Below are 27,361 nucleotides of genomic sequence, written 5' to 3'. Positions count from 1 at the left end.
GGCGCTCTTTGCCCCAGCTGGCCTTGCGCCATTAAAATGCAACCATCATCATCATTACCCGAGGCCTTTTTGCTACTACTTAGTATTTTCGACCATTTCTTCGCTATTGTTTGTTCGTTGTTGGAGGTAAATTGCTTCGACGGGCGCTTTTTTGTGCCGACACTGCCCGCACAGAGCTTTCCATGAAGAGTTCTCCGCAGCTGGGGTGCAACTGATCTACCTACGTGCCGTCACCAACACCTGCCACACGCTATCATTTTAGCACCGCACGCACATTTCTAACTTATTCTTACATCACCGGTAACGTCCTGAGATGGTGCGGTCGCCTCGCACTTTTTGGCGTCTTCGCAATTCTTAGGGCCTTCTGCATGTTTGAACTTGCACTGCTGTAGTAATTCAATATAAACTATCTAACGTAGCCATCTTTGTAAAAAGCTGAAGCGTTTGTGCTGATGGCCACAGGTGCGTTGGCGCTGTGCAGAGTCACAGCAAACCCTCGGTCGATGCCAGGCCCGCGTCGCGGCGCGTAAAAACTGTCGATTTGCAGGCATCAATAAAGTTATACCTAACCTAACCTATTCATGGGCCAGACTTAAAATCTCGAACAACTACCACAATATTGGACAGCAAATTTCGGATCTGTGTTATAGTTTGCGGAGAAGGCATTTCAAGGTTTTCGCGCTGTACTAAGCTTTTTTTCAGCCTCTATGCGTAGCCATTCCGCAACACAACCTGTTATTTCTCCGTCCGCTTTGTAGTATGGGGAAAATATGTACTCGGTCCGAAGACAGAGGCGCAAATTATGTTGGGGGTTCAGGCCAGCAAGCCTGTGACAAAAAATGTGGGCAGGTAAAAAACCTCAGGGAAGCATCCACTCACGCGCAAGACTTGAATGGCAAAGCTGTTGTAGTGATAATTCACGGACACAAAGTTGGCTTTTAGTATGGGTGTGGTGTTGGGGCTGACGTCGGCGGCATGGCATTTTAATGAATATGCTCAGCAAGGCCAGAGTGAGCTCGTCGTTTTGGTCGACGTTTTCGTGCGCCACTCGGCAAGCGCGACTTATCGCCTACAGCGGATGCTTTGCACGACGAGCCTATCGAAGCAGAGCAGCCTCTTTCCCCTGGGCCGTGCGAATTATCCGCGGCCGGGCCATGTGGAGTCAATGATCGCCTACAGCAGCTTCGACATTCAAGCCGCGGCTTTTCTACGGTGCAGAGTGCGTGCGCACTACAACACGGGGACGAAGGAGCGAGGGGCGCACGCTATGACGAGGCTTGCTCCTTCCGAGCAAGTGTTGCCACTATACGGCGGTCGCCGGAGTGCTTTTGTGGCCGATCTTGGGCAATCTCCCTAAGAAAGTATGCTTGGCTTGACGAACGAGGCACACGGTGAAAGCTGAAGGTTTTTTTTCTTTGCCAATATTGGGCAAACTACCTAAGTGGCTGTGCTTGCCGAACGTGCGGTCGAGGCACGTGTGCACAAGCGTTCGGCATTTCCTTGGTATTTTTAACTCCGTACACTATACACAAACGATTTGGTTAACAGCTTCGCTGTTTATGAATATTGTTGGGGGTTTATTGTTGCAGGTCTAGCTTTCTGCACCGGTTACATCATTCCTGGAGAGCGGGCTGTTTAGATATAGGTATAAAAGGTAACTTGGTTTATTTATTTATTTATTTATTTATTTATTTATTTATTTATTTATTTATTTATTTATGTTTATTTACGTTTTATTTTTTTTTTCAACACCTTGCAAGATTAGACAACAAAAAATAGACAGCGTAGTATAAGAATGGGGCACCCTTGGTGAAAACAAATAACGACAAAGCATTATGTATTTTAATACAAGATACTATCAACAGTTTGGTATCAGGTCTGGTAGAAAAGTAGAAGCAGAAACTGTGCGAAATAGCACACAAATATCTGATAATATGACAGCATCATTATATTCTAGTGAACAATGCTGGTATTGTGAAAGTAAATTCATAATCTTGATTTTACAAATTTACAACAGCGACTCTAAGACAGAGATGTGGGATTTAGGAATATTGAGCAAAACGTTTTACACATTGTAAGCATGGATGCTGGACTTTGTGTTTTCCATTGCTTGGCGCTGACACTTACCTACTTGGGGCGTGAACCTAAAAGAACGACCTTACACGAAATGTCAAAAGGAGGAAAAGCTTGCCGGGATAGAGCGACATGATGCGGAACCCTCACAAATACAAAAACAGAGCTGCCTTTTTAGCCCGTGTTGCCCTCGATTTATTCGGTCAGCCCAATCCCATTGCGGTTTTTTTCCCTTGCTTTTACTGGACCGCATTTTTCTGTATTGATAAGGAGGCGTCGAAAACTATCTCCCGCAAGGGAGACTTTCATTTATCGTTTGGGTCTGCGCCAATCTCTGAACACCACTTTACTGTCTGTTTCCTGTCTACCGGCATTTCGTTTGAATAGCCTAATTGCTACGCCGAGGCAGCAAATCGGGAACAAAAATCTAGAACGAGGAATGGCGATGTTTTTTTTTATAGACACTCGTATCATTGCTCAGCCTAAGTATGCATAAAACTTCTCCAAAGCACACTGTTTTTTTTTCTTTTCAAGGCAGAGGTCATCGTCTTACAGGGTAGTTTAACACAGTGTAAAGAACTAGCCGAGCTCTCGAAGTTAATCAATAAGCGTAAGACAGCTGACATACGGAAGTATAATATGTAGAGGATCGAATACGTTGTAAAGAACGGAGGTAGCCTGAAAGCAGTGAAGAGACGTCTTGGCGTGGGGAAAAATCAGATGTATGCACTTAAGGATAATCAAGGCAATGTCATCACAAATAGGGATAAAATAGTCACAGTGGCCGAGGAGTTCTATAGGGATCTGTACAGTAGCCGGGACATTCAGGATAATGCCGAACGAGACAGTAGTTCAGAGGAGATAGACATCCCACCAGTAACGACCGAAAAAGTAAGGAAGGCTTTGAAAGAAATGAAAGGGGGCAAAGCACCTGGTGAGGATCAGATAACAGCAGACCTCTTGAAAGATGGCGGAGAAATTGTACTTGAAAAACTGGCAAACCTGTATACGCAATGCCTAATGAGCGCAATGGTACCGGAATCTTGGAAGAACGCGAACATCATCCTAATCCATAAGAAAGGCGACATGCAGGAGTTGAAAAATTACAGGCCGATCAGCTTACTGTCAGTCGTCTACAAGGTATTTACCAAAGTAATCGCTAACCGAATCTCTGCAACCTTAGATTTCAGTCAACCTAAAGAACAAGCAGGGTTCCGTAAAGGTTATTCAACAATGGACCATATTCACACGATCAATCAGGTGATAGAGAAGTGCGCTGAGTATACTGAACCCCTATATATAGCCTTCATAGATTATGAGAAAGCATTTGACTCGGTCGAAACCCTAGCAGTCATTCAGGCATTACGGAACCAGGGGGTAGATGAGCATTATGTAAGAATACTAGAGGATATCTACAGTGGGTCTACAGCTACCATCATCCTCCATAGGGAGAGCAGCAAAATACCTATAAGGAAGGGTGTCAGACAAGGAGACACAATCTCTCCAATGTTATTCACAGCATGCTTACAAGAAGTATTCAGAACGTTGGATTGGGAACAGGTGGGAGTAAGGGTTAATGGAGAATACCTCAGTAACCTCAGATTTGCTGATGACGTTGCCTTGCTAAGTAACTCGGGGGACGAATTGCAAAGCATGCTTTCCGCACTAGGCGAACAGAGTAGAACCGTGGGCCTGAAAATTAATATCCAGAAAACTAAAGTAATGATCAATAACCTCGGGACAGCACAGCAGTTTGAGATGGATGGCGAGGCAGTGGAAGTGGTAAGCGAATATATATACTTAGGCCAAATTGTGACCCCAGATCCCAACCATGAGACAGAGATAATTAGAAGGATCAGAATGGGGTGGGGTGCATATGGCAGACATTCTCAGATAATGAATAGCAGCCTACCATTGTCGCTGAAGAAGAAAGTGTATGACAGCTGCATCTTACCGGTACTCACCTACGGGGCAGAAACTTGGAGGCTCACTAAGAGGGTTCAACTTAAATTGAGAACGACTCAGCGGGCAATGGAGCGAAAAATGATAGGTGTAACATTAAGGGACGAGAAGAGAGCGGAGTGGGTCAGAGAGTAAACTGGTGTTAAAGAAATATTAGTAGAAATTAAGAAGAAATGGACGTCGGCAGGGCATGTAATGCGAAGGCAAGATAACCGCTGGTCATTAAGGGTAACAGAGTGGATCCCTAGAGAAGGCAAGCGTTGCAGGGGGCGGCAGAAAGTTAGATGGGCAGATGAGATCAAGAAGTTTGCGGGGATAAATTGGTCACAGTTGGCACAGGACCGATGTAATTGGCGAATAATGGGAGAGGCCTTTGCCCTGCAGTGGGCGTAGATAGGCTGGTGATGATGATGATGATGATGAAAGAATTCGCAATGCCGATGTCCTTGTTCCCCCGGAGTGTATACTGCCACGCTCAGAGCAATGGTGTGCATAGGCGATTCTTTTTCAATTTTTGGAAGTTCTGTGGAAAAGACTAACCTAGCCATTTCTATTCTCCAGTGCGCCAAAATGTCTGCACGCACTGCAGATTACTGGAATTTCACTGGAGAATATCATTTAGAATGGCTTTATGTGTGCTAGAAAAAATGGGCGTATCTGCTCCTTTCGTTGGAAATGACGACGAAAGACGATAGCCTTTATCGACATTTGCTAAGTAAATGCCTCCCTTCGCTTTCCCTCTCACCTCTAATGTGGTGCCTCTTGCGTCGCGCTCCTCCCAAGGTAAACGGGCTAAAGGTTTGCTCAAGTCAATTTAACCTTACCGCATTCCACTGCTATTCTTTTTCCACTTCTATTGATATTCTTCGGATTACGGGTGTTCGGAGGTTACTGATGATCGGGTTCTCGTCATGGCTACCGCGATGGTAGCCGTCATCGCGTGTATTAGGGTGCGCTTTTGATTTAAGGTACAGTACCCTATGAGCCATTTGGCCAGGAAGCCAGGTTTATCACCTGGACTAGAAGCGATAGCACACTTACAATTAAAAATGTTGGTCTGCTAAGCGCGAAAATTTAAAAATGTTCGGTTTTTTGCTGGTAGGACGCTAGGAACGAAATATTCGATATCATCACGTGATAGAGTATAAGACGGAATTCACGCAACGCACACTGCTGATATGGTATCGTTGTGGTGATGCTGAAACTGATTCTGGGTAACTTCACACAACCTTCGCATCACTATCTCTCGAAAATGTTAAATCAGGATTTCGGTTTCGCAAGCCATTATGGGTAAAATACGGTCCATTCTGGCATGCTTTCGCTGCCGCAAGGATTTCTCTTCAAGTGTTCTTACACAGTGCACACGCGACTCCGAAAGAAGTTGTGGACCGAATCTGGTTGTGCGCTGCCTGCCCTGTACAAATAATTTTTCTACTTCCAGACGCACAGGCATATAAGGAAATGTATAAACTGATGCAGTAAGTTTTACAAGAACTTTTCTGTCAGCATTCTGCCCGTATCCGCGGCTCATTCTGAGAGCCGTCATATCTTATTTTTGTCGGGGTTGGTTGACTGGCGTTAGGCTTCATTGTACTACTCAAAACGAATGTGGGAAACGAAAACTAGCAAATGTCCTCGTGAGGTCGTGATCCCGTATCGGGAGGTTTGAGTGGTAATGGACCCGCTTAACGAAATTTACAAATCTGGGTGTTCGAAGCGTAAAAGTGGTAGAATAGTGCGTGCACACGTGAGCAGAGCAGGTGCCCGTTAGCTGCTTGGAGATCTGATTCTACGTTGGCTGTGGTGTGTTGTGGTCTGCTTGTCGGCGTCATTTGAACCGCGACGAAATAGACGGAAATATGGTGATGCAGAAGAGAAGCTGGTCAAAGTAATTCCAGCAAAAAGACAACTAAACAGCAGCGAAGAAGGGTACATCAATACAATGCAGCAGTAAAAAAACTGTTAATAAGTATCGCCAGGATTCTGCCTTCGAAGAACGTAATCAGGCTTAAACGCACTGAAAAATGTTTTATTGTTGCCTTGACTGCGATGATACGCCGCTATTTACTCCTGACTTTACTTCTATCCACAAATGCATTAATGACACGACAGAACTTCAGAGGCAATATGGACATTCGTATGTAAATTTAGAGGTGCTAGGAGCTTAAAATATCTTCATATGACCAAAAAGAATCCCCTAGGTACCGATGGAATTTCCGCTTCGCTACGATCTTCAAATACGAACGTGGGGAGGCATTTGTTCTGGGGCAATAGCAGCGCATAAGTTATGGCCCTCGAATAAACACCTTCCTTATTTCCGAAGTGGCGAAACGCGTTACGATATGGACGAACTATACTATTTCGAGGAAATTACGAATACCGCATTGAATGATCAGCCATTTGTCCAATGGCGTATGCTACGTATATTTGTCAGCCTGCAACGTGGCTTACTACGTTGAGATGGCCAATGACTGAACTACATTGGCCTTGGCTCCACCAGGTTTTGGCGTAGGTTCAAGATCAGTGCAGTTTCTATTCCGAAATGCGCGCTTTTGAAGGCGAATCCATTTCTCCATTCTGAGTGTTTCAGGCGTACATCTTTACGAGCTACGTTTTCAGCTTTTTTCTGGGAAGCCAACAAACCGGTTTCAAAAAGGGGCCATAACATTGGCAGGGGAAGTTTGTATTGTGATTATCATTAGTGATTCAAAACATTGCTGTTTTATTTAGGAACTTAGCTCTCCCGCCATGACATAAATTAATAAAGGCAAAACCAATGATACCGTCTTGTGTTTTCGTGCAGGATTGTGAACCTCCTTTGCACCCACCACAGGCACCCGCGTCCACCGCTTTACGAAAGGGTATTGGTTACATGAACAATAAAGCAGCACAGAACAACCAATGGCCATACTAGTGATAAGAAAAACATATTTCAAAGTGCTGGCTCTAAACCACACTTGACTGCATCATGGCTAATCAAAATAACGTTTCTATGGCAAATCAAAATATTTGCGAGAGGGGTGCATCGCGGAGGGGCAGTAATCACAAAAAAGGGCAGGCAGTGAGAAAACATACAATTTATGGTATGGCGCACAATATTGGATTGTATTCGCACTGCGGATCAAACGCCCGTTACACATTGTGCCTTTGCTACGTTTCCGTACTTTTCAGCTAAACCTCAAGCGTCATTTAATGCGTGTACAAAATTAAAATGTTGCATACCCTTATGCCGCGCACACTGACGACAAAAAAGAGTAGTTGCCAGCTACGAAAAAGTAGATGGTATTTCCTACATTTTTTTACAGTATTCCTTCACTCCCAATAGAACATTTGTACACACTTAAAAAAAACAAGATTGGTTTATTTATATTGTCATCTTGTCCTATGACGAGCACCTACAAATGTGTTTTAAGAATATATAGTATTCAGGGTGTTCAGCCAATTTTTTCGCATGTTGCCTGACCCCCCTGAAATATGGCTGGACGGAGGAGCATATCTATACATTGCAATACTTGTGTCCGCTCTTGTTTTTGTAGCCCGGAGAGGAAAATAACTAGCCTTACGATGCTCGGTCATGGAAAAATTAGTCGTTTTACGCTTAATTTCGATGGTATGCGCATGAGCTTCTCCATGTGGAAGTCAGCAAACAGGCTTGCGAAAACGTAGTACTGTTAACTCGGAGTATAAAAAAGGCTCTAACATTTATTTTTGTTAAGTTGTGGCCCTAACTACAAATAATAAACACTAATTTTACACGTTATAACCCTATAAGAACGGAACGTGTTCATCTCGCTACCACACTTTTCTATAACTTTAGATGGCGTGAGGGAGCCTAAAAAACGCCAGAAAATTACGTTAATCAACCCAAAACATTTTATTAGGACCCATTTAACCTGTTTTAGCTATATTTATTCTTTTTCAAATGGCGGGTTAAAACGTGGCAAAACAGTAACCATTAAAAACAAAATGCCACAACGCACGCAGAATGCACCATTTTTTAGTTATTCGGCGACAAGTCTGCAGCTAGCCAGTTCTTTATGCGTGACACGGCTGCGACCGGTCAATAAACTGATAATTGACACTTATGCGGAAACATAGTAACGTTACTGATGGCTGTCTCATTTCATCGCATTTTTCGCGAAATCTTTTCTTTTTTGTTTCAAGATCATTTCTACCGTTCATTTTGACCGCTAGACAACCGAAGCTCCCTGTGGCTATCGAGTATTTTCGTTGGGCGCTGACTCGGTCGATGATTTTCCATGGTCCCCTTAGACTCCGTAGTACTGATAGCATGGTATGCGCCGACGCATGCTATGATTATCTTCTTTGCCTCAGCTGGCCGAAAATAGAGTGGGGGGAAGTGAAGGCTTTGTGAAGACGTGAAATAAGCAGAGAAGGAGCAATGTATTGCAAAAACGAACCTACCGCAACAAAAGAAGTGGCCTCAGGGAGAAACATGGTGGAATAACACCAGAGATAAAAAACAGAGCTGCTGCGAAAAACAGGCAGGAAATATACGAGGATAACAAAGTATCTGCAGTACCCAAACAGATACAAACCTGGGCGGATGAAAACTACCATAACTGTTCCGGAAAACCTAAATAAAAAAAGCAACCTTGGGGAACGAAATAGGAGCGTTGGCGGCCAAGCACCGATAAAAAACTAGTCAGAGGAACTAGAGAACTCTAGGGGCGACACAGAAGGGAAGCCTTATAGGCCACTGAGATACGGGATGCCGGAAAAACACGTATACAAAAGACAAATGCGGAAAAGAGGTTATAGTTGCAAGGGCCACGCGTCAATAAAGCGGTGCGTGAAAGAAAGAGACGACAGCTTCGGTGAGACGCAGATAAAGAGCTAGGTGCACGAAGGAGAGAGCAGCTGAAGAGCCAATTCAGGAGTAAAAAACGAGTCGGAGGAAGACAAAAGTTGGCGGAGTAAAGCCGAAATACAGATCCCGGTAGGCGAAAAACGTAAGAGTTGTTTGGACAGCAGGTAAATACACTACCACTTAGAGAAATGAAAACGTTTTTGGAGCTCAACCCGAGCAAAAATAGAACTGCGAAGGAGATAGGAGCTTTGGAGGGAGTCGGAAGACATAAAAGGTGCGAAGCATTGAGGTAATAGCAGCAAAGGCTGAACTTCTATTCAACCGAAGCGAACAGAAGAAGGAGGATGTCACCGGAAGCCCAATTTACGCGCTTTGCTACCAACAAGGAACGACGATGACAATCATTACGGTATCCAAGGCGCTGTGCTGTTGTTCCTTATTGTACTGAGAGGAACGAAGTTTCTGTTCCTCAAATGACATTTGCTTGTAGACTAGGGTGAATTCGATACTGGTTCTTTGCAAGGCAAAGGTAGAGAGCTGACAATTCAAACTATATTACCCCCGTGCTTACAAAACAAATTTGTAGTTACCCTTCGCCTAATTATCCTTTCAGCTTCTCACTTCCTTTTTGAAAATAAACTTAAACTAACCCTGGATGAAGAGCTTGGCGAGTTGGTAATGCGACATGGTTACTTGGAAACAGCACATTAAAACAGGACCACGAATAAAAGAACCAGACGGGACAAGCTCTTGTCCTGTCTGGTTCTTTTCTTCGTGGTCCTGTATTAACGCGACGCTTCCAAATAATCATTTTAAACTACCGGCCGCCTTTTTCTGCATTCTATCGGTCGCAAACATGAACTGTCCTTCAGAATAGCCTCTGACCGACCCTAAGCATTCCTTTCTGGACTACCTCAATCTTTTGCTTCACTTTGCAGGTATCCCGTGTTGTTCGCAAGACATGAATAGATATAAAGAGGATGAAGCGTTTTCCGCACACAAAAGTCGTTTCTTCCGCAAACCTGCCTTCTCGATGTAGCCACATACACACTCACACCATATTGTATTTCCGTAGTAGCCGCTAGTTGTCATTCACCGGCACCTGACCTTCCGAGCGCCGTCGTCTCAAAATGAAGCAGGCGGCTCCGAAGATAGTGCAGCGCTTAATATGAGTTTAACGGTGCTATCATTGCTTTATACTTGGTGAGTGGTGGTTATATAGGCATCAGCGACGAGAAAAACACCGGGAAAAACAAAATGGAGAACAAAACTCAGCAAATCACGCAGGGCGGTAACCATTAAAGGGGATCTGTAGCACGTCCGGTAACCGCTTTCACAGTTTCCTTCGCGCCTGGAAGCACTGAGAAAGCTATCGTTATCGCCAACGCGTAGCGGCCCTGCGTGATTGGCTTGTTCAAGCAAATGCACCTTCAGTTGCTTCTTTTTAAAGTGACTATCGAATGCATTCATTGCTGCAAGTAAAGGAAAGCCGGTCAATAGCGCTACGCCACTGTAATGACGTAATGACAGCGGTTGAAGAATGCCAAGAACGGGAGAGAAAGTAAAACCTGTCGAGCAAGTTTTTAAGTTATCTGATGGGCATAGAGGAGTATTTTTTGGCTGAGGTACTTTGCGACCCCTTGATCTAACTAGTGGATGTGTTGGTTGACAACAATTTCGAGGCATTTAGATTTCGAAAAAAGTTTAAAAAGTGTTGCAAGGTCTCTTTAAGCGTCGGTGTTGCGAGCTGCGGGAAGATAGCACCGCCAGCGCGCACGAACTGCCGAATGCGGCGGATTCTACATCTTTTCTTTGTCTTCCAAGATGCAACTCACGCCGAAAACAAAGTTCCACATGCGGAAAAGTGTATGATATGATGTCGCTAGGGATCTTCCCTCACACTGCTAGTGAAAGCGGGGATGAAACATCTGCGGTAACACTAAGCCTAATTTTCTTCACGCGGTCCTGGCACTGAGACATCCTACTGATCCTAGTCTTTTGAAACCCCCGCTGGGGGGACAACCTGCAATATTTGTGGAAGGGTAACCCAATGCAAGGTTGCTTAGGCAGCAGAACCAATCATTTGAAACGGTTAAATGATACTTTTTAACGGAAATCCAGAAAATATTTATGGAAACACAAGAAAGACCACACGAGCGCTGGTATTGAACCTCAGCCCGTTGGATCACCAAGCTAAGACTTAACCGCTTCACCATTATGCCAGGTATTCCACACCCACACCAGCCCGGCCTTAAAAGTAGAAATTCACTTAGGTGCAGCCCTTAGCTAGAGTGCCGTCGGATGGCACACTAGACGCTACGTTCACAAAATCCAGAACGTACCTTCACAAAAGCTTGTTTTAGAGCGCTTGGTCAATGGGGAGAAAGGAGGCAAGGATTATACAAAACTCTCTCTCTTGACAAAATTTGCAATGTGGCTTTCAGTTAGTGATATGCGATTCAAAATTTGCAAGTGGTATTTGCAGTGCACGTTATATTTAACATGTTACGGTAGTGAAGCAATACGACACAGAACGCTACTCTTCTAATCCGCCCCCCTCCCCCCGTCTTTGGGTATAATCTCCAACCACAAAAAAAGGCGGAATTTTTTTAAACGGGGAAATTGTGAATATAATTTGCTCTCGTCTCTGTATTATGGTCATAGGCTGTATAACTCCCAATTCGGGAGGCGATTTCATAGTTGTCGCTAACTACTCCCGGCCGTAAAACCAACCTACCAAAAATATTTTTTTAATCGTCGTGTCGTGTTTTTTATAGCTTTGACGTGTTTAAAAATCCCGGTGGTTACACACACTTACAGAAACAAAACGCACGCTTTCTTTACTGTTTTGAATAGGCTTACGCTTTCGAATTCACTTACTAGTTTTTGGGGCTTCTGCGTGACCTGCTTGACGCGGTACTTTCCCACTACTACGATGTTTAGGTCGCATGACGCGGCATTAAAACGCGCTCAAAAGGGCCAACTCATTATGGAAAGTTACGGCTTCCGCATTTCTCAGACGAGTGAACTTTCTTACTTTTTTTTTTGGTCTTGGTCGATACTAGCTTTAACGAGAAAATAAGTGGCCCTTTTTTGAGTGACGCCTGTATTCTCAGAAACCGTGTGCGTTTAACCCGCAATATTTCCTTCGCTTCAAATGACAGTTCCAGAAAAGTGGCATCATAAAGAGAGGGTTCCACTTTCTCTTGACAGTTATGCTATCGAGTGGTTGCAAATTCATACTTTTTTTACTCGCGAGTTTGTTCTTCACGCTATTTTTGTGTGTTTCTTGGTATGTCTAATACTTACTCTTCAGATATGAAGTCATGCTATCAAAGAACGATGGGTGAAGGAGTGTGTTGTCCGTCTTTAAATGATCTAGTTTTACATCACTTTGCTGCGTAGTAACCGCCAGGCATAATATGTTCAAGTAATTAAGGCATTGTATTTTAACATACAAGATTCTGATTCACTGGGAAGTGTTTTTTTCGTGAGTCTGTTGGGGGCTGTATTTGATCCAACGACTTCCAGAGCACACGGCTGCTTGCCTGCTACGTTGTTTCTTACAACCCGTTCGTCTATCACTCGCAAATTTAATGCACGTATCTCCCCTTAACCCAGCACATAGGCTTTACGGTATGCTGGTAGTGAAAGACGTCTGTCGACCATTAATATTCAGAAGTAGTATTGAGCACGCCACACGAGGTGAATAAACCTGCAGGGGTATTTCAAGGCTATTCCCACTTCGTACACCACTCGTACGCCAACCAATGCTCTTGGATACCTTAGAATCCAATCACCTTTTGTCGATACTGAGCAAAAGGGCAACGAAATTCCCTTTGCCTCTCGACATTTTTTTTTGTTTTGTTTTCAGAGGCCCAACTGGTAGTGGCAAGTGATGCCGTCTTTCAAAATAACGAACTTGACAATGCACACGAAATAAAAGCTGGTTCTTAATAGGCTTTCAAACTCTCAATACGACGTTCACTTAGTTATGGCTGCTTCCATTCTATAACCTCACTCACTCTGCTCAGAAAGATACCCACATAACACGTGGGCCTAGATACTGTTACGATCAGTTTCTTCGTTCTTTGACTTCCGTAGCCTACAAGCTTGTCCTTGTGTCGTTCGTCTTCTGTCTAAATTTGTTGTGCTTTAAATTTGTACAAGTATTTGTTTCGCATTTAGAGTCGCTTGCAAGCAAGCAAACGGGATTCCTCAAACGGCCCTGCAACACCAACGTTTTTCGAAATCTTACGTACTTGTAGAACACAGTGAACCAACACGTGAATACTTAGATTAGGGGGTCACAAAGTACCTCAGCCAGAACTGCTGCTCTATGCCCATCAGACAACTTAGAAACTTGGTCGAAAGACTTTTCGCTATCTCTCTCTCTCCTTGTCTTGGGGTTCTTCAACTGCTGGAAATACGTCTATACGGCAGTGTAGCGGCTATTGGCCATCTTTCAATGAACGCATTTTATAGTCACTTTAAAAAGAAAGCCACAAAGTCAAAGTGGAAACGGAAGTCTTATCTGTTGCGACGAGCATATCACACAGCGCTACTCCATGCTGGCGATAACTATAGCTTTCGCAGTGCTTCCAAGCGGGAAGGAAAGAGCGAAAGCGTTCATCGGCAGTGCTGCAGAGTCCCTTTAAGTGACGGTTACCCTAGGACCGTGTAGCCACCCCAAGTGGCTCCATATCCAGCTGAACTCTCACTACCGGTTACATAGCGGGCGTTCGCAATTTCTATTCTTGCAATGCTTCCCATGAACGTTTAAGCGTTTGCCTTCGTGCCTAGAAGCGCTGCGAAAGCTTAGTTACTGTTGAGAGAAAGCGAGGTTTCCTGAATAGCTCGTGTTCCGTTTTGTCATTCGTTTATGCTGTCAGTTTTCTTAAAGGGACTATCGAACGTGTTCATTGCCGCAACTAAAGCACTAGATATGCTCATTTATTATGTTTTCGAGGCGTTTCTATTTTCAAACAACCCGTAGGGGGTGTAGTATTGCCCTCTCAAATGCCTTTTCTGGCCGGTGAGATTTACTTGACCTTGGAGTACCTGCTGCGGGCCCTAATAAACTGAGGATTGTTGATCCCGGTATAGCAGCGCCTTCAATCTGACATTTTCTCCCGTTTAGGTAACGATTCGCTCGGAAATTATGACTACGAGGGCAGCTCAAAGCTGCAGGTCATTAATCGTTCGATAAAGAATCGGGCGTATAGAGATTGCTATTGGACCTTCTGAAGAGGGAACTCGTAGTTCTTGTTTTAACATTTATTCTGTTTTAGTCATTCTCCGGAGAGCTTGTATTTGAAACTAAACTCATCGGGTGGAATGAAAAAGTTTTTCTTCGGTAGAAAGCACCGCCTTCCGAAGTTTTCTGAACCACAGTTGTTCGTACGAGTACTAAAAGGAGCCAACAAGTCGATAATCTTTCCATTCCACAAAGTCGACCGAAGTTTCTCAAGAGACGAAGAAGCAGTCGACTTGTCCTTGGTTTTGCCGCTTCTATTTATCTTTTTTTACTTCCCGTGTATCACGAGGTTTTCTTGAGTTATTTTCTTTTGTCATTTTTTATACCCTCGCAAAGAAAACCCAAGGCCTGCCACTTCAGGTTTCAGTCTCCAGTTGAAATGTTTTCTCTTGCGCCAGCATTTGAGAAAAGTAAAACTGACGAGGAAGGCTCCGAATCGCTCAACATAAACTGCTAGAAAGGAGAGAAAATAACTAGGCATGACATCTGGGTCTTGCGACGCTGTTCAATGTCACTGCAATTTTGAGCTCAGGTGAAACAACCGAAAGACATCTTTTGAAGCAGTTTGCTTGATATCCTGGCGACAAAAATGGCTGTGGCTTACCCAAGGCAAACAAAGAGTTTATCGTGTTTAGTTTATCGTGCCATAAAAATAATCAGAAAAAGTAAAAAATAAATAATTGTAATTAAAATGGAGCAATACTGAAACAATACAAAACAGTGCGTTACGAACGAGAAGTAAAAAAAAGTACGCGCAGGGCTAGCATAACGCTCTGTTTTATTACCGTATGTACTCGCGTAATTACGCAATCGCAAAATGAACGCACCCCGAGCTTTAGCCGTCAAAATTACGTTTATTATTTTCCCCGCGTAATAAACGCACCCCCAACTTTTCAACCCTGCTGTTCCACAAGTGGCCGTACTGCAGCTTTTCCACTTTACTCGCTCCCGCTGATGATGCTCACGCATGCAACCTAGTGCCATCTCTCGAAGTAAAAACGAACAAACACTACTGCGCAGTGTCGTGGGACAGCCAATCACAACGACGGTCACTCGGCTCAGTCCATTTAGCGTCTAGCTTTACTTTTTTCGCGAAAGCGTTGTTACTTGGTTGCTTTTCCACTCTTCTTTCGGCGATGAGCCGAAATGTCAGTTACACGGCCAGTTTTAAGTTAAAGGTTGTGAAATACGCAGTTGAGCATGGGAACCCGGTAGACATTTCAGAATTGAATATGAATTTCAGAATTGACAAACGAAGACGAGTGTAGTTCAATAGAAACGCTGTGCGTTTGCCAATTGTAAGGTATGTTATTTAATGCAATTGTTTGTTTGGTGGTGACCTTCTTTCGCCACTCCTGAAGATTTTCCGGAAAATTAACCCGCACAATAAACGCACCCCCAACTTTGCTTCGGTTTTACGGGGAAAAAAGCTCATTGAACACGTGAGTAAATACGGCACGTTTCACTCCTCCAGCGACCAACCCGCCAACATGGATGGATTGAAAGAAGTAGCAAATACCTAATGATAACCGATTCGGGAAAATCTAGTTTATTAAAAGATGCGTGAATATAGGATTCCTGAGATTGTCTATGTTTATCTTGTGGCTCTAGGGCGCACTGGAGTGTCGGCTTCTCTTAGCGAAAACATCTCGCTTTGATGTGAAAGCCCAACCAGTATGAAACGCCAAAAGTGTATGCTTTCTTGGTGAATTGCTTACAGAATGAAATAAAGAAAAACAGCGACAAATTAGGATATAACATTGAACAACAGCTCTTACGGTCCACTGAAAGGGTACAGTAGCGCTTACCTTTGCCATGCAAAGCATCGTGTTGCCAATGCAAAATTTGCCTGGTTTGTTTATTACGCCCACAAATGCATAAAATTAGTCAAACATAACAAGTCTCACATGGTCTGAGATAGCTTCGCATGGCAGTGTCATACAAATTTAGTCTACACGCCTTGGGATATTTTGGTGTTTTAAATGAGCTAGGTTTTTTGGTCAGTGAACAGCCTTCATTACTACGTTAATTTCCTGCGGAAGGAGATCAAGGCTTTAATAGACACACTCACCCATGAGCTTCAAGTTCCCACTCGAATCAGCGGCGTGGCCACAGGCAAACCGTAGGCCAACTGCGCGACCTACCCTGCCGCTGTCCAACGTAACGCCCCCTGTAGCACTGTTTCATGCTGATGTGTCCCATGCAACTGCACATATACTAGGGCTGCCTGCACGACTGTGACCTGCAGCTCAGTAGAGCGTGCTGTTTGGCTAGTTGGTGTTGCATTTTTAAGAAGAAAAAAAATGAACGAAGCTCACCATAACCCGTAGGTCTTGAAGATAGCGAAGCTGTACGCAACAGTAGCGTGTTTATTCTTTTTCGCATTACAGCGTTGTTAAAGTTAAGCTTTACTGCTGTACGATCCGACATCGCAAACGCCCGGCGCACCGCTCCTCTTGTCCGCCAGTGGTGGCAGGGGCCTCCTTCCCTTCCTCCGCCAGGTGGCGACACAAGCCCCGGGTACGTCGCTGTTCCCTCCCCGCGTATTTCTCCCCTGCCACCTATCTCTCCCCGCAATCGGGCCTCTGCTCCGTGCCGGGCGCCTGCGGAAAGAGGTGTGGTCTGACCTCAAGCTCTCAAGGTCAAAACTCGACACCCCGCGAAGACTGCCCGAGGTAGTGTAGTGTAGTGCTTCGCTACAAAACAGCGCGTAATGTACGCGACTAAGACGAGGGACCGGATGTCCGCAGACACACAAATAATTTATTGCAAAGACCGACATGAATATATAAACCGCTTCTTGCACGCACGCACAAGGCAGCTCGTATTTTTAGTGCGTCATACTGTTCAGTGTACTGAACAACCGCTGTATATGAAAAACAAAACAGGATCGCACCTCCCACACCATTGTTTTTCTTGTGAATAGAAACGATTTCAGCCGCCCTTGCATAAAACAATGATGCTGGGCAGATGCTTGAAACAAGTCGCTCGCGAGATGCTAGAGGTTTTTTGTTTTTATTCCCAAGAACGCTGGAAGTTGTGTTAGCTAGCCGTTCATTTATTTGAAAGGGAATAAGTACGAATTCACAAAGGTGTGATCGATTGTAGGGTTTAACGCGCCGACGCAACGCTGGCGATGAGGCGCGCCGTAGTGGAGGGCTCCGGATAATTTTGACCACCTGTGGATCTTTAACGTGTGCTACCTTGAACACGCGGGCGTTTTTGCTTTTCTCCTCGATCAGAAAAGCGGCCGCTGCGTCCGGGAATCGAAACCGCGACCGTGAATTCTTAAAGGGACCCTGCAACACTTTCGATAAGCACTTTCAGTCTTTCTTTCGCGTCTGGATTTGCTCGTCGCACCAGATGCGCCTTCCATTTCAGCTTTGTTCTTGTGCTTTTTTTTAAGTTGCTACCGAAAAGCGTTCATCGCTGCAACTGAAGGAAAACCGGCCAACAGCCGCTACATGGCCTCAGTGACGTAGTTAGAGCCGTCGAAGAAGGCCAAGACCGGGAAAGAAAGAAAAATTTTTTGAGCGAGTTTACACGTTATCTGATAAGCATAGAGCCGTAATTGTAGGGGCGAAGCTGCTCTTGCTCGGGCCCTGTCTCGTCCCTCGTTGCTGCTGTATCCGGCACATTGATGATGATTGTGGCAGGATCCCCCTAGGGATTGGCCAACCAAAGATTGGCCGAAGAGGTCAAAACGTTCAACGCATTCGTTGCTACCCAACAAGGGGGAGAGGGAGAAGAAGAGGTTGTCGTTCGTCGCCTGCGAGCTCAAGACACGTACCGGGGGTACGCGACACAAGACGGTCTGCAGAAGACGACGGCCAAGGTGGCTAAAATGTCACACACCGAATTCGCCAACTTATCCATGGAGATTGTTATCGTTCCAAACAAGCTCTACATAATCAATCACCACAAACATCGACGTCGTCGACGGGCTTATTAACGGAGCGGTGGTTGGCTTGACGTGTCGAGTCTTTATATGATGTGCGGGCGGATGTTTCACGGTTTTACCGACAAGAATTTTAGCTTCGCCTCTCTCATCATCATTCACTTCGTGGAGATGGCGGGATTTTTTTGGCTGAGGTACAGGTGCCGTCAGAAGTAATTGGAGCACGGAAGCTGTGGCCGAACTGTATCGGAGCACTGTGTAGCTGCACCGGCGGTAAACGAAAGGACGAGAACACGCATGCGCGCCTGCCGATGGCGATAGCCCGTTTATACTTCGCAAACCAGTTCTTTTAACCTAGCTTCGAACATTGTTCGCAGTATACTGGTCTCGGCGATGGCGCTGATAGCGCACACCCCTAAAATACTTGAAACAAAAACTGTCACTGCAAATTCCTGTGATAGCGCGCCGTTTTTCCGGCAGCTCGCGCGTGCGCTGGCAGTGCGCCAGAGACGCTGGGAGATGCGACTCAGCTATCAACGCCATCGCCGAGACCAGTATGCTGCGAAGAATGTTCGAAGCTAGGTTAAAAGAAGTGGTTTGGGAGGTATAGATGGCCTATCGCCATCGGCAGGCGCGCATGCGTGTTCTCGACATTCTTTTACCGCCAGTGCAGCTACACGGCGCTCCGATACGGTTCGGCAATAGCTCCCGTGCTCCAATTACTTCTGACGGCACCTGTACTTTGCTACCCCTAATCGAAGGACTAGATGTGTTGGGTGACTATGTTGTGCAAGCATTTAAGATTTCCAAAAAAATTGAATAAAGTGTTGGGAACCATGCAACACTTTATTCAACTTCTTTTGAAATCCTTAATGCTTGCAGACCGTAGTCAACCAACACCCCCAGTACTTAGATTAGGAGGACGCAAAATACCTCAGCCAAAAATTACAACTCTATGTCAATTCGATAACTTAGGAGGTTGCTCGAAAGATTTTTCTCTCTTTTCTGGTCTTGACGTTCTTCGAGCGCTGGAATTACGCCAATACAGCGCTGTAGAAACTATTCGCCTCCTTTCCTACAATTGCAGCAATGAAGGCGTTCGATAAACACCTAAAAAAATAAAGCCACAAAAAGAAACAGAAAGCTTATCTGCTGCGACGTGCAAATATTGCCGTACCGTTCCATTCGCGCGATAACTGTGGCTGTCGCAGTGCTTCGAGACGCGAAAGAAAGAGTGTAAGCAATTATCAGAAATGTTTCATGGTCCGTTTAAATTGGGCGATGAAGGGAAAAAACAACTGGCTGCCTTGTGCGAACGAGTACGGAGCCGTATATATTCATGTTGATCATCCTAATAAATTTAGTTGTGAGTCTTCACCTGTCTTATCTCTCGTCTTTGTCGAGTACTTCACGCGCACTTTTTCTTCTTAAAGACGTGCAGCCCTCGCGGGGCACCTCAACGCAGTTTCTTGCGTCACGCGGTGCTTCAACTTCCTCTCCGATGCTTAGCGGAACATTTTCCTAACCTTTGAAAGCTCCGTACACTTTCCGAGTGCCAAAACATTCGCTACCTCATGTAAATGGTGCGAAAACGCTGCACGACCACTTCACGCGGCGAGCGACACATTACTTTTCTTTTAATGCCAGTTTTCAGAGTTTTTTTATTTCTACTACTCTTGTCTACCTCATGGTACACCTGATTTTAACGAGTTAGCGCCCGTCGCGTCCTTTTCACCGTGCGTGTCTTTTGTTGCGCTAAATCTTATTTCTATAATATGAACCACCTCACCCAGCAACACGTCTTAAGGAAGTCATAGATTGGCCCAGAGTCGTTCGTAGCGGTAGGTTGAACGGCTACTCTACAGTTTTGTAATTTGTATAGCTTGTCTTTTTTAACTTCCCGCGTTCCGCAACGAGGCTGCTCACGCCTCGGGTACTATTGCGTTTTTATGTTCCCCCACCAGAGAGAGAGAGAGAGAGAGAAAGGGAGAGAGTAAAACTTTATTGAAAGGCTAAGAAGTCGTCTTCAAAGACTAATCTTTGGCCTGTTACTTCCCAGTGGGGCAAGGGTACGCAGGGTAAAAGGGGAACGAATAAATTTGGATACATAAGACATTGTTGTGCGTCCCAGTTTATCAATGATGTATGATTCGTGAGGGTTCCATTCTACGCCAGCATATAAGCGTGCGGGCTGTTCAGTGGGCAAACAGGATGGTGGGTCCGCTTTTGGGGTAACGGCTGTTGGTTTTCTTCGAAAGAATGGTAATTGCTTGAATTGTTTAAGGATTACGTTCGCTACATGAACGTTCTACTTAACGTTCACAGCAAATGTTATGCCCTGATGATTTATATTGGTCATTTAAATTGAGTTATCATCTTAATACCAAAGCAAGAAGGTTGCATTTTCAAAGTACACTGACACATGTCGTCTTCGTCAAGTTAATCTGCATCCCAGATATTCCTGTTTAGTACCGAGATAAGATAGGCACTGTATCAAATAGCGAGTCTAAGAGTGCTGGCGATGTGTGAGAAAGCCGCAATATATTCTGCACAATGCAAGATTTGTTGCTGTAAAAGAAAGTGACGTCGCCAGACGGAGCAAAGACCCTTTCAGAGTAACTGTCACTCTATGGAGCACTTTATTGGGCATATGCGACGCTCAATAGCCAATGAGCTTCTCAAGCATTGTTAGCAAAGGAGATTTAAGGAAGATGAGGTTATTGTTAAATATGCATGGTCAGTATGACGCTCAGAAGAGTAACAATGGAAAGTCTACGGCAGAATTCAAATCGCAAAGGCGTAACATTGTTACTATACCGATGCTTAGGTGGCTATAATAAAGGTCCACCTAATTCGATTCTTGAAGAAAGGGGGTATCGAAGAGCTTCAAATTAACCGATGCATATTCTGTGGCCTGCTTAGCATTTATTAAAGTGAAGCTTTCTCCCTCTACCAGCCAACGGTTTCGTCGCGTGCGCCACAAGAAACTCCCATCCAGGCTAAATAAAACTACTGTAACCGTCAGTGATCGAAGCTGGACCAGAAGAGAAGCGGAGCGAGAGCGCGTCGTCTTAACGACTAAGTTACGCCCACACGTGGAGACTGGGAGACAGACAGTGGTTGGGATTCAGCGGCTGGGAGGAGGAGAGCGGTTTGGAGGCGACACATAAAACAAGAGCGACGGGCACGCAGTGAAAGAGATAGCACACCTGCCGCCCTCCTCTTCACCTTCGAAAGACGCTCCTCTCGGTTTTCTTTCTGCCGACGCACGGCCGGGCTACAGCGGCGGCATGTGCCGCTTTAGACCGGCCGTGCGTCGGCGCTGCTCCGTTCGAGACGCCGCCCCGCGAATCCCAGGTAACGGCTAAACGAAATTCCTCCAGCGACGCCTTGAGTTCATCGCAGCCTGCCATGGGGAGACCACGCAGAGTGAAAACTGCAGAAGAAGAGCGAGAATACAAAGCTCGACGAAAGGAATAGCACCGTCTCCCTCGATAGCGCCGTAAGCAGGATCCCACAAGTGCTCCTACAGCCACGTTAGTGAGTTCAAGTGACGTCGCATGGCCAATTGTTGTGGTTGTCGTGTACAGCTTTGCTTTCCAACCTCCTTCACAGCGCGAATTAGAGCCATTTTTTTCCTTACATTACCGCAGATACTTCAGCGAGTTCAGCCTGTGCTCGTCTGCCCTGCACGTGCGGGTGTGCGAGCCAAGAGGCGACGGCATCAGCAGCCTGGCGCACCTGTTGGACAGCGTCGTTCTGCGCGTGTCCGTGTGGGTGGTGGCACTGGTAGCCTGCCTTGGAAATTTACTCGTGCTGGTTGGCAGGCTGGTGCTTCGTGAGCCCAACGCCGTTCACTCCTTCTACATCAAGAACCTGGCGATGGCCGACCTTCTGATGGGCGTGTACCTGCTCGTCATCGCGTCCCACGACGTCATGTACCGCGGCGAGTACATCCGCCACGACTTTCGGTGGCGTCGCTCGGTTGGGTGCTGTGTTTCAGGGCTCCTTTCTACGGTGAGTCTTTTACTGCTGAACAGCGCCGTAAACAGCGCCCGAACGTCAGTCAAAATCTGTTATATTCTAGACGCCCTGTGTGATTCGCTATAGCTCCCTCAGCGCCACGATTTTATTAACGAGGGGAGGTAATTTATTTTGGGGGAAATCCCGGCTAAAATGCAATTTAAGGTATTTCCAGAGGAGGTGCAGGCAAAACATAAGCTAAGTGCTAAGGGAAAGAGAAAGACTGTTTTTTAGCATTATTTTCGGTTAGCATCACCTGCGTAACCAGAAGTAATTATCTGGCGGGTATTACTGTAATTATCGCTAATATTAGCGCATTTCGCCCTAGGGGGGTCCAACCCTTTGCGCTATTGGAGCAGCAAGTGCACAAAATGTTCTTTCTTACTACTTTGCCTAATAGAGTGATAATATCCGACTGTGGTCTGCTGCCAAAGTGCTGATTTTGCTTGAAAATTTTTAAACCATTGAAACTTTTTCTAACATTGTTTAGACAGCTTCAAAATGCAGTCTACTGTCGTGACTTCAACTTCTGCGTTAGAGAAAAAGAACCGCATTTACATCATATTACACAAGAAAAGAGCCCAATAATCGCCACCGCATCTCATATCGTCTTCTTTCGGGGTAGCAAAGTTTCGACAGTCCACGAAATAATACTTACTGGTTTGTTGGAGAGGAAAACACGCAAAACAAAAACATGTTCGCATGCCATTGAATATGTCTAGTGGCAGGCGCCAATGTAAGAAGAGTCCAACAAAGAGCTTGCATGTGTGCCTAGTAGAACAGCGAGCATTGCTGGTGTGCCTTGTACTAATAGCGACGTTTTCACGCTTTTTAGAAGCATGCTCGGTCTCACTCACCATTGGCAGATCCAGAAGGTGCTCATGTAACCCTAGAGGTTTCCAGGAGAAAAATATTTTGCGCGCTTTTAACATCAGTACAATCGGCAGAGTTTTGCTTGTTGAAGTTATGGTATGGAAGGACCCTTCTTAAAGTGCCTAAATCTGGTAGTGCTGACGCATAAAGGTTCAAACGTTCAATTCAAGCAATAGAAGGCAACTTACGTTCGCTTTATGCGGGAATGTATCGTTTAAAAATATTCTTCAGCAGGCACAAGCCGAAAACTGTTCCACAAAAGAAACAAAGAAGGATAATAAAGCCTGCAGGCCTATTTTCGGTTATATTGTGGTATTGACAAGGACTCATACGGTACTGGTTCTTGGTTCACCCCAGCATAACCTTGCATAAAAGGCTCGATTCCATAGCACCAATTTTGCGACATGAATAAAGTCACGGCCTTAACTTTGGAATACTTTATTCCAATATTTTATTCTGCTCACACAACTTTAAACTTGTTGGAATAGTTAACGATGCAAGGCATGAACAGTAATTTTAGTCTGTTCACGCTGACATAACGCAACGCGATATGCAGTTTGTTTGCGGGGAGCAATAATTTATAAATTCCTATCGCATGTTTCATTGTAAAAAGAGAAGTGAAGAGCAGGAAGCCTGCTGGTGTAGAAATGAGTTAAGAGAAATTTATGAGAGGGCCCGTTCTCAAGATACAGAAATCACGGGCATTCAGATTCTCACTTGATAAACAAAAAAGTGCACGTACTGTGTTTTGAATATGTAAAGAAATCCCAATACTGCACATAAATCAGTCAAAACGTCCTAAATACTATTTTGGAAAATAAAATTACGAATAGATAATGTCCTAGCCCTTCGAGAACGTCCAAGACCAAACGAGGTTTTATATTAGAAAAAATTAAGCTACATATTAATATACTTCTGTATCTCCGGGTGAGTGGCTAGCGTAAACAAGAAGAAAAACGAGGAAGAGCGACATTTAACGTACGCAGAATAAACTAACATCAAAATTTTTGGTAAATCAATATAAACTAGCTTGCTATGGCATTGTAATACCGCTTTGCGTTCGCTACTTTTTGAGAACAGCTTATGTACGGCCAGTTTGAGTTATAGACCACAGTCATATAGTACGTAAATTTCTTCTCCCTCTTTGCGCGAGCTAAACGTGCGGGTATTCATATATTATTATATTTGTTCAAACATAACTGAGAAAAGTTGTAGGTACATTCTTTTGTTCTTTGTTTCTTGGCATGTGCAGGTATTGTATTTTTCACGCACGATCGGTAACATTTTAGGAAACCCGAGGACGTAAAGGTTTTATCACGTGGTTCAAATATTGCCGCGAGAACATGTATAGCAGTCGCATCAATTGCCTTCGCTTCGACAGCTGTGCAACGCGCAAAAGCTGAATCTGGAGCATTTATGGTTGCATGTGGCCTAATTAGGACGTGAACATATTATTAACAGCCCACGATAGAAAGCCTCACGAGATTTCGGCACACCTAAAGATCCACAGTCAGTCAAAATTAATCCAGAGCTCTCCACTACGGCGCACCTCAACGCCTGTGCGCCTCATTGCCGTTAAATCAATCAATCAATCAATCAATCATTCAATCAATCAATCAATCAATCAATCAATCAATCAATCAATCAATCAATCAATCAATCAATCAATCAATCAATCAATCAATCAATCAATCAATTGAAATAACACCTCACACGTAGGTTGCAACAGTGCGGTCGTATTTTCGACACTATGTGTGATAGCAAACTAGAATAAGCAAAGAATGAACTAAAATTGTATTTCCATCTTCCATCGTCGGTAATCAGCCATATGAAAACCGAGTGTAAGATATCATGTGACATTGTATCTAGACACCGGAAAACAGATTATGGCAACCTACCACTTTATTTCTGTAAAACGACAAGCTCAACAGAAAGTTTCAGCGATCTCTCCTGCGGACGCTAGGGAAACATACAGGCATACCCAGAAATAAACAAGCTGCTTGTCACAAAGTTACATTGAGGCATTTCTTTGTATGTGTTTATGAGTTTTTGTTCAAGTGACGATAAACGTCAAAGGAACAACCGTTTATTTTTGACATACTATAAAAAAAGCCAGTGTTCAAGTCATGTTATTGAGAAAAGAAAGGCTGACACTGAATATACATGCTAATTCTAGCCATTGGTCTATTTTTAGTCCGTAACGTTTCATTTCACGATGACGAATTGCCTTTTGGGAAATTCCCGCGGCTCTCTCTCAATTGCCAGCCGCATGTAGCAACCATAAGGCGTTCTGTCTCAATTAGGAACCGCCATGGTACTAACAAAAACTGACTCAACATTGTGACGAAGGCGAAGTTCTCTTGACACAACGATTGTACTCGTCTCTGTAGTGCGCGCCTTCGAGAAGACAGTGTTTATTGCAGTTATACAGCGCCTTGAGCACCTCTATGAGGTTACTAGTAGCGCGATCCTTTTAATACGCAGGTAGGTTTCTTTCGCTCTGTATAAAAAGGGCCTATTACTTAGAACAAACGCCGTGCAGGGCATGTCGATTATGTGGAAGTGCCAGGCCATTTGTCCAATTTAATAAATTCCTCTCAGATACAATGTGCACTTCTTATAAAATATTAATAGCGTTGGGAGGGGGGAGTCGACCGCTTCCCATAAATTATCTGCCTCTACGTTCTGGCACATGAGCCCCGATAGAAAAAGACGTGCTCCTGGTACCGTATTTTAGCTCATAGAAGCACCCCCCGATTCTAAACACTTCCCCCTACTGTCTGGAGAAAAATGACCGAAAATGTATGCCCGCAAATTCAAGCGCGCCCCTTTCTAAGCAACCATCGCAAGGTGGATTTCACACTTGTGTAAGCGGGCCCTAGTTGGCGTTGTGGCCAAGTCATTTATGAAGTTTTCAATTATAAACCACTTCAACGAAAGAGAAGATGACCTACTGGTGGATGCCGAGAGCGGCGGGCTAAGTGGCGCAGCAGTCTCAAATGGTAGTGAGGGTGACTATCAGACGTAAGCGGTGTGTTGACTGTCAGTACCTATTTTTATTTTGAATTTCTGCCAAACAAAACATTACTCCTTCCGCCCGTCTCGTCGAGATACGGCCCTGAAAAAAAAGCGGCGGTGAGGGGGAGGGGGGTGTAATTTATGTTTTTTGAATCTAAGCACCCCTCTTACTTCGAGCATCGCGATAGTAGAAAAATGGTCGTGCTTATAATCGAGTAATTACGGTATTTTTTTACAGAAAGTCGTTTTATGTCGTATTACCGCATCGCCATTTCGTAACTGCACGTGCTTTTTGTGGCATGCGCATACTGCAGGTGAGCAGTGAAGCGTCGGTGTTCACATTGACGGTCATCACGGTGGATCGCTTCGCCTCCATAATCTACCCTCTATCGCTCAAGCGGCGCACTCTACGCTTCGCCTGGCTGTGCATGGTCCTCGTGTGGTTGATCACCATGCTTATGGCAATCGTGCCCATGATGCGGCCAGAGTACTACGGAGAGGACTTCTACGGAAGCAACGGTGTCTGCCTGGCCCTACACATACATGACCCGGCCTCGAGAGGTGGGTAATAAACGCCAAGTTTCGGGGTTGCCTTGGTCAGATACATAAACGTGAATTGTTGAAAAGCTAATGTGGGGATTATCATTTCGAAATTCCCCAAGTGACATTAAGTAGGACGGTAGGGATGCATTAGCAGGAGTACCGACAATTACGCGTTTCGCAAAACCGAAATTCTTTTAAAAGGCTGAATGGAACGCAGGCATTCGAAGTAATACACCAGTAGTAGCAACAGCAGATGGAAGGAAAATATCCCCAGCGTAAATCCCATGATTTCAAATGAAGAAGGTAAGAAGATACGAGACAATGAGGTATGCCTACTTATATGTGAAAACAATAAGATAACACGCCTAATAGGACACCAAGAGCGGTGAAGTGCATTAAGGTAATTGGAAGCGCCACTTAAGAAAGTACTCCTTCTTGTAACCGCCATAAGAGACAGTGCAAGTTATGAGGACACTTGTTGTGATTTCATTGAAAAACTAGTCCCATAAAACTTTGCTTCATCATGCCATTGACTACATGAAGCGTCGAACAATAAAAAAGATGTAGTACAATGAACACTGGCAAAATCTGACAGGTTGTTTATGTTTATACAAGGCTTCTCAAAGTGGAGCGTCTTGCAAGAACCTCTTTGCAAGAATTTTGTGTGAACCTCCGTTTCAAGAGTGTAGGATGACGCCGCGACTGTTTCTAGAAGCATTTTAAAACAAGTAGCAGTGACAATAGCGAAACCACGCAGGACAAAAGGTTTAGGCGTCCCCGGAAGTACATGGAAACTACAAAGTAAGGAATCAATCAGATTTTGCCACCAAACATGGCTGGTTTCTAACGTTTTCTCAAGCCACCCTGGTTTGAAAGCTGTTGG

The 27,361-nt window shown here is 44.7% G+C and overlaps 1 protein-coding gene across 1 annotated transcript in view; it reads left to right on the top strand.

The window, feature by feature from the left end:
- The window catches only part of LOC144153815 (uncharacterized), a 309,530-nt gene that overhangs the window by 261,747 nt on the left and 20,422 nt on the right, over positions 1 to 27,361 (top strand). The window contains exons 16-17 of the mRNA XM_077685544.1: positions 21,675 to 22,038; positions 26,250 to 26,496. Of these exons, the coding sequence (XP_077541670.1) occupies positions 21,675 to 22,038; positions 26,250 to 26,496 (611 nt within the window). The remainder of the gene's footprint in view (positions 1 to 21,674; positions 22,039 to 26,249; positions 26,497 to 27,361) is intronic.

Source organism: Haemaphysalis longicornis, unplaced genomic scaffold (genome assembly GCF_048455015.1).
Source record: "Haemaphysalis longicornis isolate Haplotype H1 unplaced genomic scaffold, Haemaphysalis longicornis Haplotype H1 scaffold_9, whole genome shotgun sequence".
Taxonomy (NCBI): domain Eukaryota; kingdom Metazoa; phylum Arthropoda; class Arachnida; order Ixodida; family Ixodidae; genus Haemaphysalis; species Haemaphysalis longicornis.
The sequence above is the reverse complement of the archived record's forward strand: the minus strand, read 5'-3'. Positions and strand labels throughout refer to the sequence as shown.